Genomic DNA, 18,121 nt, shown 5'->3' on the forward strand with positions numbered 1-18,121 from the left:
CGTTTAATGACAGCATCCTAGTTTCCTCAGTTCTTCCTCATAATTAATCCTTTGCTCTAGGGATTAATGGTGTTCCCACCTCTCCACACCCAAAGGGGTTGAAATAACTGAATGTAGCAGAGCTCCCCTGTGAATTGAGTGGAGGATATTTCCGTGGGCAGCTGCTGTGCAGGTGTTTCCCATGGTCACAGAAGGACTACACAAACAAGTGACAAGAGGATAGGAATCTGAGAACCACAAGGAGGTAGGCATAACGGCACGTGTAGATGTTTGAATGTAGCCATGTAGGTGAGCTTCATTGGCAATTCATTATTGTAATTAGGCGAGCTTGCAGTTGCTGTAATTGGTTAAACACTACTGTGGGAAACAATTGGAGTAATCAGAATTATTAGTTGGGATTGGATGTTGATTACCTTTGAATAAATATCCAATGTCAATTGGCGTATGTTAATTACTTGTAGTTGAGCCTAAAAGTATAATTACCATTGTATTCCTTTGTTCTGAAAGTTTGTATGGCACCTCGTGGTGGCAGACTTCTCTGCTATAGCTTGAATAAAGACCCCTGATTTAAACTTCTGAAAGCTTCATTTGTTCTCTCAAGTGGAGCACAGAACGGAATAGCTTTAGCCTTTTCTGCCTCTAACAACATCCACACTATAGCTTGAATCCTTCCCTTAGACTGATGTTCAAAGTCGAACACAAGGAGCATTCTGCCCAGGATTCTGTAGAATGACGAATAATATTTGCTAATGTTCTAACTTGTACTCAACTGACCCAAAAATATCGCTGAGAAAAGAGACATGCTGTCAAAGTTTTCATCTTGCACTTATCAGGGGAATAACAAATCTCAAAGGGAACAACAATTTATATTACACGAGAGCAGGATGCTGGTTGGTTGGCAAGTGAACTCTGATTGGTAGTGATGTTGCCATGGATAATGCACCAGGGAATAGTTGACTGCCAAGCTTTTGTTTAAATTCAAACCAACAAAGTGGGCTGTGATTGGTCAAGACTTTGCCATGGCTTAACAGCAGCGCCCTATTAGTGGGGAGTACCAATTATGCTGCTACTGCCTAGTAGCAGCATGTAATGGCTAATTTCACCTGTTGCTGAAATATTTGAGACATATCATTCATCCAGGGTAATCTGAGGTAGAAGTTTAAAGTTTATTTATTAGTCACAAGTAAGGCTTATATTAACACTGCAATGAAGTTACTGTGAAATTCCCCTAGTCGCCACAGTCCGGTGCCTGTTCGGATCAATGCACCTAATCAGCACATCTTTCAGAATGTAGGAGAAAACCAGAGCACCCGGAGGAAACCCACGCAGATACGGGGAGAACGTGTAGACTCCACACAGACAGTGACCCAAGCCGGGAATTGAACCCGGGTCCCTGGCGCTGTGAAGCAGCAGTGCTAACCACTGTGCTACCATGCCGCGCCTAATGGGCATTTTTCAGGACTGAAGATAATCACCATAGGAATATTTATGAGTTTGCACAATATACAGTGAGCAAAGACCTGACAGGGGTAGCCTTTCAAGCTACAATGGATGTTCTGCTTATCACGCAAATGAGTAATGTGGGATATAATTTTCAGTGCCGGTGTGATACCAGGCATGTAGACCGCACGTCCCAATGGCCGGTGGATCATTTCAAACAGCGCACCCCTTTGGCTCACACTATGGGCAAAGTACTGACCATGCTCAATGAGCCCGTGCTTGCAAAATTCAAAACAGTGTCCAACATTAGATATGATTTCATGATTGAACGATCTCAACTGTGCTAATTACACTAAAAACCAATTTAATATGATCAGTCAGGCTCACGTATGCATGCTAGAAACTATGTATATTCACACACAGAGCTCTGTCCCTTGCAAACTAAAATAACATGTCTACGTATTGCACCTTTTTTCAACTAAAATAAGCTAGTGGGACAGCCATTTGCTGGTTTATTCCCCATCGGAATGCCTTGACCAGAATCAACTTGCCTAGTATGAATTTAAACAAAAGCTTGGCAGTAAAATGTTCCTTGGCATTCTCCATGGCAACACCTCTACCAACTCCACTTGCTAACCAATAAGCACCTTTTTCTCATGCAGTATAAATTGTTGATCCCTTTGAGATTTGGAATTCTTGTCTCTGTCCTGATGAGTGCAAGAAGAAAAGCTTCAATAACTTGTTTCTTTTTTCAGCAATACTCAGGTTTAGCATTACCAAACGACTATATGACCTAGAAATATAATCAGGCATTCTTTCCATGTTATTAATTACAGCTCCACTGTGACTTGACACATTAAAAGTCAAAATCTACTATCTCATTCATATGTCTCCGTTTAAGCTTTACACATTTCATCATCCTATGCAGTGATCAATACTGAATTTAATTTGCCATCCATTTCCCAATTACAGATTTTATCTAACTCCTTTTGTAGGTTACTGGTTGACTGGTCTATCCTCAACAACCATCCTATCTCAACTGACACAAAGGAGCGATTGTGGTCCCACTGCCCTCCCCCACCGATGGCTGCAGAATGGCAACAGGCCCCCGCCCCCACTCACCCCACCCCCAGCACTGCCCAGTGGGCATTGCCCAGGTGCCAGAGTGGCACGGCCCATGAGACCCCCCCCCCCTTTTGCTCTCAGCCTCCCCAGGGGGGTCTCAAAGGTCTCCAGTTCCACTGGCGAAGCCAAGTCAACCGCTCCCCATTCATGTCTATTCCTCACCGGCGAGAACCTTTCCCGGCGAGGTCATAAAGGGGGGCGGACCCGGACGATTGAGCGCCGGGCTCGCTAAGCAGATGTAAAACAGCATTATAATAAATTAACATACATTAACCTGCGTCCCGCCCATTTCCAGCGAGAGGCTGACCGCGCCAGAAATCCGCGCTCGTAAAATGGCGCCGGTCGCTAAAACCAACGTCAATCACGCTAAGCGTTTTATGCCCCACTTTACCACCGCATTGCGCCTGAAAACGGACGCAAAGTGATGGCAAATCTACCTAAAATGCTGGAAAACCTCAGCAGGTCTGACAGCATCTGTGGGGAGAGAGTAGAGCCAACGTTTCGAGTCTAGATGACCCTTTGTCAGAACTCACAAATATCAAACATGCCTACCACTCTGTCACTCGCCCACACTTTGGCGAATCAGACCACAAGGCTGTGCTCCTGCTCCCAGCTTACAAGCAAAAACTGAAGCGGGAGAATCCATCAAAGAAAGTCGTGCAATGCTGGTCTGAGGAATCGGATGATCTCCTACGGGACTGCTTTGAATCAAGAGACTCGTCAATATTTAAAGCTCAGCAACCAATCTGAACGAGTACGTCACTACAGTAACTGATTTCATTAGTAAGTGTGTAAGAACATAAGAACTAGGAGCTGGAGTAGGCCATCTGGCCCCTCGAGCCTGCTCTGCCATTCAATAAGATCATGGCTGATCTTTTTGTGGACTCGGCTCCACTTACCCACCCGTTCAACATAACCCTTAATTCCTTTACTGTTCAAAAATTTATCTACCTTGCCTTAAAAACATTCAGTGAGGCAGCCTCAACTGCTTCACTGGGCAGGGAATTCCACAGATTCACAACCCTTTGGGTGAAGAAGTTCCTCCTAAACTCAGTCCTAAATCTGCTTCCCCTTATTTTGAGGCTATGCCCCTTCATTCTAGTTTCACCTGCCAGTGGAAACAACTTCCCTCTTCTATCTTATCTATTCCTTTCATAATCTTATATGTTTCTATAAGATCTCCCCTCATTCTTCTGAATTCCAATGAGTGTAGCCCCAAGTCTACTCAGTCTCTCCTCATAAGCCAACCCTCTCAACTCCAGAATCAACCTAGTGAATCTCCTCTGCACCCCCTCCAGTGCCAGTATATCCTTTCTCATGTACTCCAGGTGTGGCCTCACCAGCACCTTATACAGCTGCAACATAATCTCACTGTTTTTAAACTCCATCCCTCTACTAATAAAGGACAAAATTCCATTTGCCTTCTTAATTACCTGCTGCACCTGCAAACCAACTCCTTGAGATTCTTGCACAAGGACACCCAGGTCCCCCTGCACAGCAGCATGCTGCAATTTTTTACCATTTAAATAATAGTCCATTTTGCTGTTATTTCTACCAAAATGGATGACCTCATATTTACCAACATTGTACTCCATTTGCCAGACCCTCGACCACTCACTTAGACTATCTATATCTCTTTGCAGACTTTCAGCGTCCTCTGCACACTTTGCTCTGCCACCCATCTTAGTGTCATCTGCGAATTTTGACACACTACACTTGGTCCCCAACTCCAAACCATGTAAATCGTAAACAATTGCGGTCCCAACACTGATCCCTGAGGCACACCACTAGTCACTGATCGCCAACCAGAAAAACACCCATTTACCCCCACTTTTGCTTTGTTAGTTAACCAATCCTCTACCCATGCTAATACATTACCCATAACACCGTGCACCTTTATCTTATGTAGCAGTCTTTAGTGCGGCACCTTGTCAAATATGTAGAAGACTGTGCGCCAAAGAATCAAATCTGTGTGTTTCCCAACCAGAAACCATGGATGAACAGGGATAGCCACTGCCTGCTGAAGTCCAGGTCTAAGGCATTCAAGTCAGGCAACCCTGACCTATACAAGAAAGTAAGAAGTTTAACAACACCAGGTTAAAGTCCAACAGGTTTATTTGGTAGCAAAAGCCACACAAGCTTTCGGAGCTGCAAGCCCCTTCTTCACCTGAAGAAGGGGCTTGCAGCTCCGAAAGCTTGTGTGGCTTTTGCTACCAAATAAACCTGTTGGACTTTAACCTGGTGTTGTTAAACTTCTTACTGTGTTTACCCCAGTCCAACGCCGGCATCTCCACATCATGACTATACAAGAAAGCCAGATATGATGTACGGAGATCCATCAAAGATGCCAAAAAACATTACCGGACAGTACTCCCACTGACTGTGGCAAGGTCTGCAAGACATAACAGGCTACAAGATGAAGGCATGTAAAATTGCCAGCTCCAACACACCCCTCCCCAATGAGCTCAACGCATTCTATGCCCGTTTTGAGCAAGAGATCAGCGAGAGCACACCCTCTACTCAGAAAGAACCTGATTCTGGGGTCAACATTGCAGATGTCAGAGCAGCTTTCTCAAAAATCAACCCACGGAAAGAGACTGGCCCGGATGGGGTACCCGGACGAGCACTCAGATCCTGCGCGGATCAGCTGGCAGGGGTATTCGCAGACATCTTTAACCTCTCTTTGCAACAATCTGGGGTCCCTATCTGCTTCAAGAAGATGACCATCATCCCGGTACCAAAGAAAAGCCAAGCAGCATGTCTTATTGACTATCGGCCGGTGGCTCTGACATCCATCATTCTGAAGTGCTTCGAAAGGTTAGTAATGGCACGAATCAATTCCAGCCTCCCGGACTGACTGGATCCACTACAGTTTGCCTACCACCGCAACAGGTCCACAGCAGATGCCATCTCCCTGGCCCTGCACTCAACCCTGGAACAGCTAGATTACAAAGACATCTATGTCAGACTCCTGCTCAGCCTTCAACACCATTATTCCTACAAAACTCATCTCCAAACTCCGTGGCCTGGGGCTCGCTCAATTCCTCCCTCTGCGACTGGATCCTGAACTTCCTAACTCAAGGAAGTTCAGTAAGGATAGGCAACAACACCTCCTCCACGATCATCCTCAACACCAGTGCCCCAAAAGGCTGTGTCCTCAGCTTACTATACTCCTTATACACCTATGACCGTGTGGCCAAATTCCTCTCCAATTCGATTTTCAAGTTTGCTGATGACATCACCATAGTGGGTCGGATCTCAAACAACGATGAGGCAGAATACAGGAATGAGATAGAGAACCTGGTGAACTGGTGCAATGACGATAATCTCTCCCTCAATGTCAACAAAACAAATGAGATAGTCATCGACTTCAGGAAGCGTAGTGGAGAACATGCCCCTGTCTACATCAACGGGGACGAAGTGGAAATGGTCGAGAGCTTCAAGTTTCTAGGTGCCTAGATCACCAACAATCTGTCCTGGTCCCCCCATGCTGACACTATAGTTAAGAAAGCCCACCAACGCCTCTACTTTCTCAGGGGGCGAAGGAAATTTGGCTTGTCCGCTATGACTCTCACCAACGTTTACAGATGCATCATAGAAAGCATTCTTTCTGGTTGTTTCACAGCTTGGTATGGCTCCTGCTCTGTCCAAGACCGCAAGAAACTACAAAGGGTCATGAATGAAGCCCAGTCCACCACTCAAACCAGCCTCCTATCCATTGACTCCGTCTACACTTCCTGTTGCCTTAGAAAAGCAGCCAGCGTAATCAAGGACCCACGCATCCCAGACATACTCTCTTCCACCTTCTCCCGTCGGGAAAAAGGTACAAAGGTCTGAGGGCATGTACCAACCGACTCAAGAACAGCTTCTTCCCTGCTGCCATCAGAGTTCTGAATGGACCTACCTTGCATTAAGTTGATCTTTCTCTGCACCCTAGCTATGACTGTAACGCTACATTCTGCACTCTCTCTTTTCCTTCTCTATGAACGATATGCTTTATTTGTGTAGCAAGCAAGAAACAATACTTTTATCTGTATACTAATACATGTGATAATAATAAATCAGACTAAAGCAAAATCACATCCCATAAATGAATTTTAAAAGAATAGTTGGGTTTTTACAGTGATCTGATTAGATTCAGTCACTTCGTTTATTTCTCGATTTTGGTTTGACTGAATTAAAATTTTCAGTTGGTCTAACATCCACTGGAACAACATGAAACATAATCCTGTCAATCTGCAAGGCACTGTCTCAAATGCTGCAACCTCACCAACATGGACTGCTGTAGCCTGTCTTGTCTGTAACCTTTCTGGCTAAGATCAAGCTTGCGATCAGGTGAAATGCCTGTTCTTGTCATCTTGGATCTAGTTTATCTCTTTTGTGGGCACCATGAATTAGATTCAATTTGAACTTGAACTGGTCTTTGGAACAAGCAAGGAGATGGATGAAGGGCTTGCCCAGTCCACTCCGTGCATTGGCTTTGTAACTCTGAGAAAGGAATAACATTTTTTTTTTGGAAATAAGCCTTGCCAACGAGACCACATCCAATATCAATTTGAATTAACATTTTATAAAGAAATTACAGGCTGTGGATGTCGCTGGCCAGGACGGCATTTATTGCCCATCCTTAGTTACCCTTCAGAAGGCGAGCTGCCTACTTGTACCGCTGCAGTCCCTGTGGTGTAGGTACACCCACCGTTATGGGAAGAGTTCCAGGATTTTGACACAGTGTCTGTGAAGGAATGGCGATATATTTTCAAGTCCGGGCGGTGAGTGACTTGGAAAGGAATGGAAGTTATTAGAAAGGAAAATGATCCAATGATATGATTTTTTTCCCCACTGCATGTTATGTTGTGCAGCATACATTTCCTCATTCTGAACAAGACAGTAATGATCAAAAGTGGATTTCTTACCCTGAAGAAGTGCAAGGTAATGCCAAAGGGAATCACTAATTCCTTTGAGTAGCCATTCCGCTGTAAACAGATAAAGAATAATAGTCTTCAAATCGTGGGAACTGAAACAAAGGCAGTTAATAGAAACTCCATAATCATTACTCACATCATCTAGAATCTACAAATCCTTGACAAAACTACAAAGCATGTTGCATTAGATTAATAGTCCACTGTAAAAGGTATCCTACAAATTACCACTATTCAAATATCACCATCATTTCCATAAATAAGATTTTTCAAAGTTTTAAATGTCACTCAGTCCCACTCCACCTATATGTATAACAAGATGCAATTATGGTATTAAAATTGTTTAGAGAAACTGCTTTACATTTTAAAATGGTTCCAAGCTACCAGACAGAACTTTGGATTTCAGACTCTGTCTCCTCTTGCAAAAGGACAAAAGGCGATCCTGGATTGATTCTGGGTGGTCTCGTCCAGGAGATAATGACATTTTGTTGACACCTCACCACAAGAATTGTGCCCTGGCCAGGACAAAAGCCAAGAACTCCAGGTGGGAGAAGGGCCTTCAATGCCTTACCTGGGAGAGGACTTGGCATTTTGAACAGGTCACATCATAACGGTAGCCATCCTAGCTCCTGCAGCAAGCATTGAAAAGAGTAGGAAGCTGAGGAAACCCACATCTTCAGAGAAGCAGACAAGAGCATCAATCCAGGGAGAGAGGGAGTGACACCCAGATATGGTTAATGGTCTGCTGTAAATAACTAGACAGCTAAAAGAGCCACACTTGCAGAACTAGAAGCAAGGAACCCTCTCTCTTTTCTGTAAACCTTATTCCATCTACAAAGCTTACCCATTAAAGCAACCTCTGGCAATTCAACAGTGGAAGTTATCAGAGCTGCAGAGACAACTCCACAAGCTCAAGAACTTCATGTCAAACAACGTAACATCCCAACTTCAAAACATATCAGGCCTGCACCAAACATGGACTAAACTCGATTTATGTTTATGAGTCTTATTTTGTCTTCATTTGTAACTAATCTTTGTGTGTCTATATGTGAGGAACTTGATCTTTTCTTAAGTAACTTCCAGGGGAATAGTGTGAAATAAATCAACTTTTTCCTTTCGGAATAAAAAAGCTTTGTCGTGGGTTATTTTTCAATTGAATTAATCACTCCAGGGATAAATATACAATTCATAAACAAATATATTGTTCACAGGTGACTTTAGGGAAACACCTTTAGAAGAGTCCGTAACAGGATTCATTGCACTTGGATAGAATTAATGTCCCAATTTGAAGGACAAGAAAAGTCTGACGAATAGCATTTTTGTTCAAATATATAACAACTTGCATTTATATAGCACCTTTAATGTAATAAAGTATCCCGAGGTACATTGCAGGAGCATCAGGAAACAAGTATGAATGACACTGCAAAGGCAGTGACACAGTGGTAACGTCACTAGACTAGTCATCCAGATGCCCTGAATAATTCTCTTGGGAGACACGGGTTCAAATCCCACCATGGCAGCTGGTGGAATCTCAATTCAATTAATAAATCCGGGATTGAAAGCTGGTCTCAGTAATAATGACCATGAAACTATCATCGATTGTCCTAAAATCCGATCTCGTTCACGACTGTCCCTTATAGGGAAGGAAATCTGCCATCCTCACCCAGTCTGGTTGACATGTGAATCTAGAGACAGCTGCCTTTTAGAACATAGAACATTACAGCGCAGTACAGGCCCTTTGGCCCTCGATGTTGCGCCGACCTGTGAAACCAATCTAAAGCCCATCTAACCTACACTATTCCAATATCATCCATATGCTTATCCAATGACCATTTAAATGCCCTTAATGTTGGCGAGTCCACTATTGCTGCAGGCAGGGCATTCCACGCCCTTACTACTCTCTGAGTAAAGAACCTACCTCTGACATCTGTCCTATATCTATCACCCCTCAATTTAAAGCTATGTCCCCTCGTGCTAGCCATCACCATCCGAGGAAAAAGGCTCTCACTGTCCACCCTAGCTAATCCTCTGATCATCTTGTATGCCTCTATTAGACAGAAGGCAGAGAGTTGGGATAAAAGGTTCTTTCTCAGAATGGCAACCGGTGACAAGTGGTGTCCCGCAGGGTTCAGTGTTGGGGCCACAGCTGTTCTCTTTATATATTAACGATCTAGATGACGGGACTGGGAGCATTCTGGCCAAGTTTGCCGATGATACAAAGATAGGTGGAGGGGCAGGTAGTATTGAGGAGGTGGGGAGGCTGCAGAAAGATTTAGACAGTTTAGGAGAGTGGTCCAAGAAGTGGCTGATGAAATTCAACGTGGGCAAGTGCGAGGTTGTACACTTTGGAAAAAAGAATAGAGGCATGGACTATTTTCTAAACGGTGACAAAATTCATAATGCTAAAGTGCAAAGGGACTTGGGAGTCCTAGTCCAGGATTCTCTAAAGGTAAACTTGCAGGTTGAGTCCGTAATTAAGAAAGCAAATGTAATGTTGTCATTTATCTCAAGAGGCTTGGAATACAAAAGCAGGGATGTACTTCTGAGGCTTTATAAAGCACTGGTTAGGCCCCATTTGGAGTACTGTGAGCAATTTTGGGCCCCACACCTCAGGAAGGACATACTGGCACTGGAGCGGGTCCAGCGGAGATTCACACGGATGATCCCAGGAATGGTAGGCCTGACATACGATGAACGTCTGAGGATCGTGGGATTATATTCATTGGAGTTTAGGAGGTTGAGGGGAGATCTGATAGAAACTTACAAGATAATGAACGGCTTAGATAGGATGGACGTAGGGAAGTTGTTTCCATTAACAGGGGAGACTAGGACGCGGGGGCACAGCCTTAGAATAAAAGGGAGTCACTTTAGAACAGAGATGAGGAGAAATTTCTTCAGCCAGAGAGTGGTGGGTCTGTGGAATTCATTGCCACAGAGGGCTGTGGAGGCCGAGACGTTGAGCGTCTTCAAGACAGAAATTGATAAATTCTTGATTTCTCGAGGAATTAAGGGCTATGGGGAGAGAGCGGGTAAATGGAGTTGAAATCAACCATGATTGAATGGTGGAGTGGACTCGATGGGCCGAATGGCCTTACTTCCGCTCCTATGTCTTATGGTCTTATGGTCTTATTAAGTCACCTCTTAACCTTCTTCTCTCTAACAAAAACAGCCTCAAGTCCCTCAGCCTTTCCTTATAAGACCTTCACACCAAACCAGGCAACATCCTGGTAAATCTCCTCTGCACCCTATCCAATGCTTCCACATCCTTCCTATAATGCGGCGACCAGAACTGTACATAATACTCCAAGTGCGGCCGCACCAGAGTTTTGTACAGCTGCAACATGACCTCATGGCTTCCCTTTGAAATGGCCCAACACGTCACTCACTAAAAGAGCAATTAGGAATGGGCAACAAATACTGGCTTTGCCAACGACATCCATGAAAGAAAAAAATTACAAAAAAAAACATAAGAAGATATTGGGTGGAATTTTACCGGCACGTCCGCCCAGGTTTCGTACAATCCCGCCCAAAGCCAATGGAGAATGTTGTCCTCCGAGCCTCACCTAGCCCTGGAATCGGGGCGGGCGTGCCGGTAAAATTCCAGCCATTAAGTCAGATCGATCTCTTGGTCAAAGAGACGTTAAGGCGTGTCTTAAAGAGGGAAAGTGAGGTAGAGATGCAGAGAGGTTTAGGGAGGAGATCCCACAGCTTGGGGCCTGGGAGCTCGGAGGAAACCCAGGCAGACATGGGGAGAACGTGCAAACTCAGCAGAGAGTTACCCGAGGCCAGAATCGAACCCAGATTCCCCCGGCACTGTGAGGCAGCAGTGCTAACCACTGTGCTACCGTGATGTTGCCAATTACCTTAAATCAGTGGCCCCACGCTCTCATTAGTTGTACTTCATGAACTGTCTTAGATCTATGCACGTTAGTATAACTGATGAGTGTTAGCTCATTACCGTATAATTCCCAGCATCACACTTACCAATTCCGTATTTGTAAAGTGAAAGAAGGTCTCACATTCCAAAGTTGTCTTTAGTCTGTTTTTGCAAGTCCTGAACAGCAATCTGGGAGGAAGCGCCACTAGAATTCTGAGCAGACCCAAAAAAAAAGGCAAAAAGTTATGTGAAACTAACAGCATGGATCCTCCATTAAATAAAAAATATTGCACGGACTTTGCTGTAAAGTGCCAACGCGGGCGTTTCTACTGTTATCCTGCCACAGCTGCCGACACTTGCTGTCCAGCCTCAGGTGCAAAGAACCACCTAGAGATTAGCTGGCATCTTTGCATCATATCCCACTTGGAGCACTGTGCTCAGTTCTGGTCGCCTCATTACAGGAAGGATGTGGAAAAGATTGAAAGGGTGCAGAGGAGATTTACAAGGATGTTGCCTGGATTGAGTGGCATGCCTTATGAGGATAGGCTGAGGGAGCTCGATCATTTCTCCTTGGAGAGACGAAGGATGAGAGGAGACCTAATAGAGGTGTATAAGATGTTGAGAGGCATAGATCGGGAGGACTCTCAGAGGCTTTGTCCCAGGGTGGAAATGTCTGCTACGAGAGGAAACAGCTTTAAGGTGATGGGGGGTAGGTACAGGGGAAATGTTAGAGGGAAGTTTTTCACACAGAGGGTGGTGGGCGAGTGGAATCGGCTGCCGTCAGTGGTGGTGGAGGCAAACTCAATAAGGTCTTTTAAGAGACTCCTGGATGAGTACATGGGACTTAATAGGATGGAGGGTTATAGGTAGGCCTAAAAGGTAGGGATATGTTCGGCACAACTTGTGGGGCCAAAGGGCTTGTTTTGTGCTGTAGTTTTTCTATGTTTCTATATCCAGCAATGGGAACGCATCCCAGTGGCAGCTCAGGGTAACAGGGAAAACTATTAAAGGGACAAAAACAGCCTTGAAATTTTAAAAAGCACACCCAATACCTCACAGGCATAGTCAGGGCTGCCAACTCTGGCTAGACATATTCCAGGCGGTGTTGGCAGGCGTGAAAATCCTGCACAGACTAGTTCAGCTGAATAGCCTCTCTCTCTGTGCTGTATATTTTACACAGTTCAATGTAATACATGTGAGATTGACAGCCACAAAGATACAGATGAAAGCAGCTTCAGGGCTCTACCCCACCAAGCTTCTCCATCGAGCTGTTCATAGAATCCCTACAGTGCAGAAGGAGGCCATTCGGCCCATCGAGCCTGCACCGACCACAATCCCACCCAGGCCCTATTCCCCACTATCTTTCTGATCCCCTGACATTAAGGGGCAATTTAGCATGGCCAGCCTAACCTAGTAAGAGTTTAAACATCACCAGGTTAAAGTCCAACAGGTTTATTTGGTAGCAAATACCATTAGCTTTCGGAGCACTGTTCCTTCGTCAGATGGAGTGGAAATGGAACCTACTCCTCCACCCAGGGAAAGACCTGACTCCGTGTCTGCAAAGGCCACTTGGTGGAGGTATGTGAAGGGCCTACAGACCATGTGATCAGTGCTCCATTCAGTTGGTGCGATGCCCACTCCATTTCCACTCCATCTGACGAAGGAGCAACGCTCCGAAAGCTAATGGCTTTTGCTACCAAATAAACCTGTTGGACTTTAACCTGGTGTTGTTAAAACTCTTACTGTGTTCACCCCAGTCCAACGCCGGCATCTCCACATCATGACAACCTAACCTACACATGTTTCGGACTGTGGGAGGAAATCGGAGCACCTGGAGGAAACCCACGCAGACACGAGGAGAATGTACAAACTCCGCACAGATGCCTCGTATCTGTTGACTGCGAACATTAATTCAGTGCGACACTGAATGAGAGGGAGTGAACCTGTCTCCACCAAATTCCTGGACAATACCGAGCTTCTACAATTCCCTCCCCTCCCAGCTGCTCTCGGGGATGGAAATCCACAGTGCATCACAGTGCACAGCAATTCAATCCGACACTAATTAATATTAATATAGCATTAATAATTCACCATGCCAGCATCCAGCCGGGCTCAGCCAAGCCTACCCTCAGCTCACCATCAGCACTCTTTCCTCCAGCCCTGCAGCCAGAGTGGGCATCGCACCAACTGAATGGAGCACTGATCACATGGTCTGTAGGCCCTCCACATACCTCCACCAAGTGGCCTCTGCAGACACTGAGTCAGGTCTTTCCCTGGGTGGAGGAGTAGGTTCCTGGCCTAGACAAGGTCAGCTGGTTCCTGAACACAGGCTGTGATTGGTTGAAAGCCAGTCCCTGACATAAGATAGGTCAGGTGGAAGCACGAGCTGTGATTGGCTAGCAATTGGTCCTGGCCATCTGGAGGGTCGGCTGGTACCCAAGCGCAGGCTGTGATTGGCTATCAATCCGGTTTCCTCCCACAGTCCGAAAGACGTTCTGGTTAGGTATATTAGCCATGCTAAATTCTCCCTCAGTGTACCCGAACAGGTGCCAGACGATGGCGACTAAGGGATTTTCACAGTACTTCATTGCAGTGTTAATGTGACACTAATAAATAAACTTAAACTTAACCCTCGTCAGACCCCACTTGGAGTACTGTGCTCAGTTCTGGTCGCCTCATTACAGGAAGGATGTGGAAAAGATTGAAAGGGTGCAGAGGAGATTTACAAGGATGTTGCCTGGATTGAGTGGCAAGCCTTATGAGGATAGGCTGAGGGAGCTCAGTCTTTTCTCCTTGGAGAGACGTAGGATGAGAGGAGACCTACTGGAGGTATTTAGGATGTTGAGAGGCATAGATCGGGTGGACTCTCAGAGGCTTTTTCCCAGGGTGGAAATTGCTGCTACGAGAGGACACAGGTTTAAGGTGCTGGGGGTAGGTACAGGGGAAATGTTAGGGGGAAGTTTTTCACACAGAGGGTGGTGGGCGAGTAGAATCGGCTGCCGTCAGTGGTGGTGGAGGCAAACTCAATAGGGTCTTTTAAAAGACTCCTGGATGAGTACATGGGACTTAATAGGATGGAGGGTTATAGGTAGGCCTAAAAGGTAGGGATATGTTCGGCACAAGTTGTGGGGCCGAAGGCCTGTTTTGTGCTGTAGTTTTCGATGTTTCTATGTTTAACAATTGGTCCTGGCCATCTGGAGGGTCAGGTGATACCCAAGCGTGGGCTATGATTGGCTAACAATTGGTCCTGGCCATCTGGAGGGTCATGTGGTACCTAGACGTGGGCTGTGATTGGTTGGTGGCTGCCATTGCCAGGAGCTGACATGCTCCCAGAAAGCCTTGTTTGGCTATGGAAGATTGAGACCAATTCTGGGGCAGACCTGGCCATTCTGGTAGGGTTGGCTACCCTACGCGTAGATATTCATGGTTGTAGGATATGATTGGGAGGTTGGTGAGGCAAATCATAAAAGAAACTCTCAAGCAGTTTATAACTTCTGACACCAGAAATGGGGCCCAGCATTGTGCTCCACAATTTCTACCTTGATTTTTAAAACAAGATATAGAAAGCGCAACAGATTTAAAAAGAAACAAATGTTTTCACTGTAGTCTGGCGATGCTACTGAACTGTTAGCAGGAATGGGCTAAAGGGAGTGAGACCTGAGTGAGCAGCAAGCAGCACAGTAGTGATCATCTTACAGGGAGTCACAGAAACATCAAGCAGGTACAGTTTCGGGCATTTAAGGAAATGTTATTGAACACATCTTCAGGCTTTGTCAGAAGAAATCACGTTATATTTTCAAAGCAAGCAATAACTGGTTAAAAAAGTACAAATGTTTTCTTAAATTAGGAATACCCTGGATAGCTAAGAGTAAATATGAACTTCTGACTTCGGAGCAGAAATTGGCCATTCGGCCCCTCTTACGAACATAGGCCCCTCGAGCCTGCTCCACCATTTGATAAGATCATGACTGATCTGTTTGTGGCCTCAACTCTACCTCTTTGTCCCTTTGAATCCCTTGTTAGTTAAGAATCTATCTAACTCTGCCGTAAAAATATTCAATGGCCCTGCCATTGCTGGCATTGCTGTCTGGGGAGGAGAATTCCACAGACCTTCTCAACTTCTGTGAACAACATTTTTCTTCATCTCCATCATAAATGGGACTCCCCTTATTTGTAAACTATGTCCCCTAGTTCTAGTCTCTCCCATGGGAGAAACATCCACCCTATCAGTTCCTCTCAGAAGCTTACTTGTTTCAATAAGATCACCTCTCATTCTTCTAAACTCCAATGGGTATAGGCCCAACCTGCTCAACCTTTCCTTGTAAGATAACGCCCCCATCCCAGGAAAGAGTTTAATGCTCAACAGCTTCTAACGCTCTTAAATCCTTTCTTGAGTAAGGAGTTCAAAACTGTACACAGTATTCTAGATGTGGTCTCTCCAACACCCTATATAACTGTGGCAAAACATCCCTGTTTTTGTATTCCATTCCCTTGCAATAAACAACAAGATTCCATTTGCTTTCCTAATCACTTGCTGTACCCGTACACTATTGCGATTTGTATACCAGGACAACCAGATCCCTCTGTACCACAGAGTTCTGCAATCTTTATTTAAATAGTATCCTGCTTTTCTGTTCTTCCTTCTGAAGTGGACAAGTTCACATTTTCCCACATCATACTCCATTTGCCAACTCACTTAAACTATCTAAATCCCTTTGGAAAAATAGATAGGAAAGTAAATTGGGAAGTGGATAAAAGGAACCTAGTTTTCATTGGTGCTACACTGGAATCTACAGATTTATTTTCTTTTAACTTTAATGGTGCACGCCTCAGCCAGAATACAAGAAAGTAAATCTTTTATTTTGTTTTCTTGTACGCTATATAATTGCTACGTTTTGGTATAGTACAAAAAAAGTCTCACAATCCCAATATTTGCTGAAAGATAGTGTAAGCATTCACATTGACTACTCCGCAACTGCTTTTGTTTCCGTATTTTTCTTTCATATTCCTACCTGATGAATACTCGCAACTCAGTCTGATGCTCTAACTCCACGCTCAGATTTGACAATTCCAGCTTTGCGACTCTATCTTGAAACACATCCAGGGGAAAATGGCTAGTTTCAAGTGATGGGCTTTTACTAAGTGCCTTTGACCATACCTTCTCCAGATCACACACCATCTCCTGTAATCAATTAAAACAAACCTTCCGAATATTTGATTAAAAAAATACTAAAAGCCTAATTTATAAAGACATAAGATCATATTCAGATTACTGCCTCATGCTTTAAAGAAGTATTGAAAATCAATTGATGAAACGTGGGAAGTCGCGGACAGTTGAGGTTAATATATATTCTCATTTTACAGTTTATCTTTGAGAAGCCCCGAGTACATTCATTTCAAGCCCAACCCATTCAATCTTTGGCTTCAATCCAGCCATTTAATGTATAACGTTCAGGGCTCGGGGTGAGGGGCCTGGACCCCTTACCTAAAAAGTGAATGAACCACACAACTAGAAGTTACTTCAGCAACAAACAATACATATAACACTACATTTAATAAGGCAATTAAAAATAAGGTATTTGATTACATTTTAAGAAGTCTCACAACACCAGGTTAAAGTCCAACAAATTTACTTGGTGGCACGAGCTTTTGGAGCGCTGCTCCTTCATCAGGTGAGTGGAGAGTTGGGTTCGCAAACAGGGCATATATAGACATAGACTCAATTACAAGATAATGATTGGAATGAGAGTCTTATTTATGGTTGGAATGCGAACCATTATCTTGCAATTGAGTCTGGGTCTATATATGCCCTGTTTGTGAACCCAACTCTCCACTCACCTGATGAAGGAGCAGCACTTCGAAAGCTCGTGATTCCAAATAAACCTGTTGGACTTTAACCTGGTGTTGTGAGACTTCTTACTGTGTTTACCCCAGTCCAACACCGGCATCTCCACATCATGACTACCATTTTAGAATTGTTCTGAACGACAATTGAATTTAAATTGATCACCAGTGTGTATTTTGTGGGAACATCTGCACGAACATATAACATAACACACAAAGTGATGCATTACCTGCAGTCGACAGATAATACCCTCATAGCATGATCTACTGAATGAAGGAAGCTGTGAACAGTCAGACTCTTTGCAATACTGCACCTTCGTTCTGGAATTAATGAACTATAATTAGTAATGAGAAAAACATCCTGCTTCCAAACATTTTTCAAGATCTGTTATTCCTTTTCCAGGAGATTGACGGGTGGGGAGTTGCAAAAGTCATATAGCCCAGTTCCGACATGGGCGGATGGTGCAGACTTGTGAACCTTTTCCTATCTGTTCCCTCTCATAAATCAATTAAAAACTTTCTTGGATCGGATACAGGGAAGAAAAGATTCCAGGAGTTTCCTCTTTGACCCCCCCTGATGGCAACTGCATTCTGAAGAAAGGTCATTGACCTGAAATGTCAATTCTGTTCCTCTCTCCTCAGATGCTGCTGGCCCTGCTGAGCATTTCCAGCACTTTCTGTTTTTATTCCAGATTTCCAGCAGCCGCAGTATTTTGCTCTGTTCTAAAACATTAACCCTTGAACCTTGGGGGGGAGCAGTGCAGTGACCTTTATACTCCTCCAGGTAGGCGGAGCCAACTGGAGTGTACCACAGAACAATATCAACAGGTAGAACAGCCCAACCCTAACCCCAACAGTGACAACAGTAACAGTGACACTTGACAATGAAGGTTGGTCTGTAGGTCAAACTTTTGGA

At 44.5% G+C, this 18,121-nt stretch overlaps 1 protein-coding gene across 1 annotated transcript in view; it reads right to left on the minus strand.

Annotated features, from left to right (window-relative positions):
• Positions 1-18,121, minus strand: part of fanca (FA complementation group A) — a 106,677-nt gene that overhangs the window by 19,395 nt on the left and 69,161 nt on the right. Inside the window, exons 31-34 of the mRNA XM_078210729.1 lie at positions 17,436-17,526; positions 16,374-16,543; positions 11,469-11,574; positions 7,479-7,538 (exon numbers count right to left, since the gene is read on the minus strand). Of these exons, the coding sequence (XP_078066855.1) occupies positions 7,479-7,538; positions 11,469-11,574; positions 16,374-16,543; positions 17,436-17,526 (427 nt within the window). The remainder of the gene's footprint in view (positions 1-7,478; positions 7,539-11,468; positions 11,575-16,373; positions 16,544-17,435; positions 17,527-18,121) is intronic.

Source organism: Mustelus asterias, chromosome 4 (assembly GCF_964213995.1).
Source record: "Mustelus asterias chromosome 4, sMusAst1.hap1.1, whole genome shotgun sequence".
NCBI classification, from domain to species: Eukaryota; Metazoa; Chordata; class Chondrichthyes; order Carcharhiniformes; family Triakidae; genus Mustelus; species Mustelus asterias.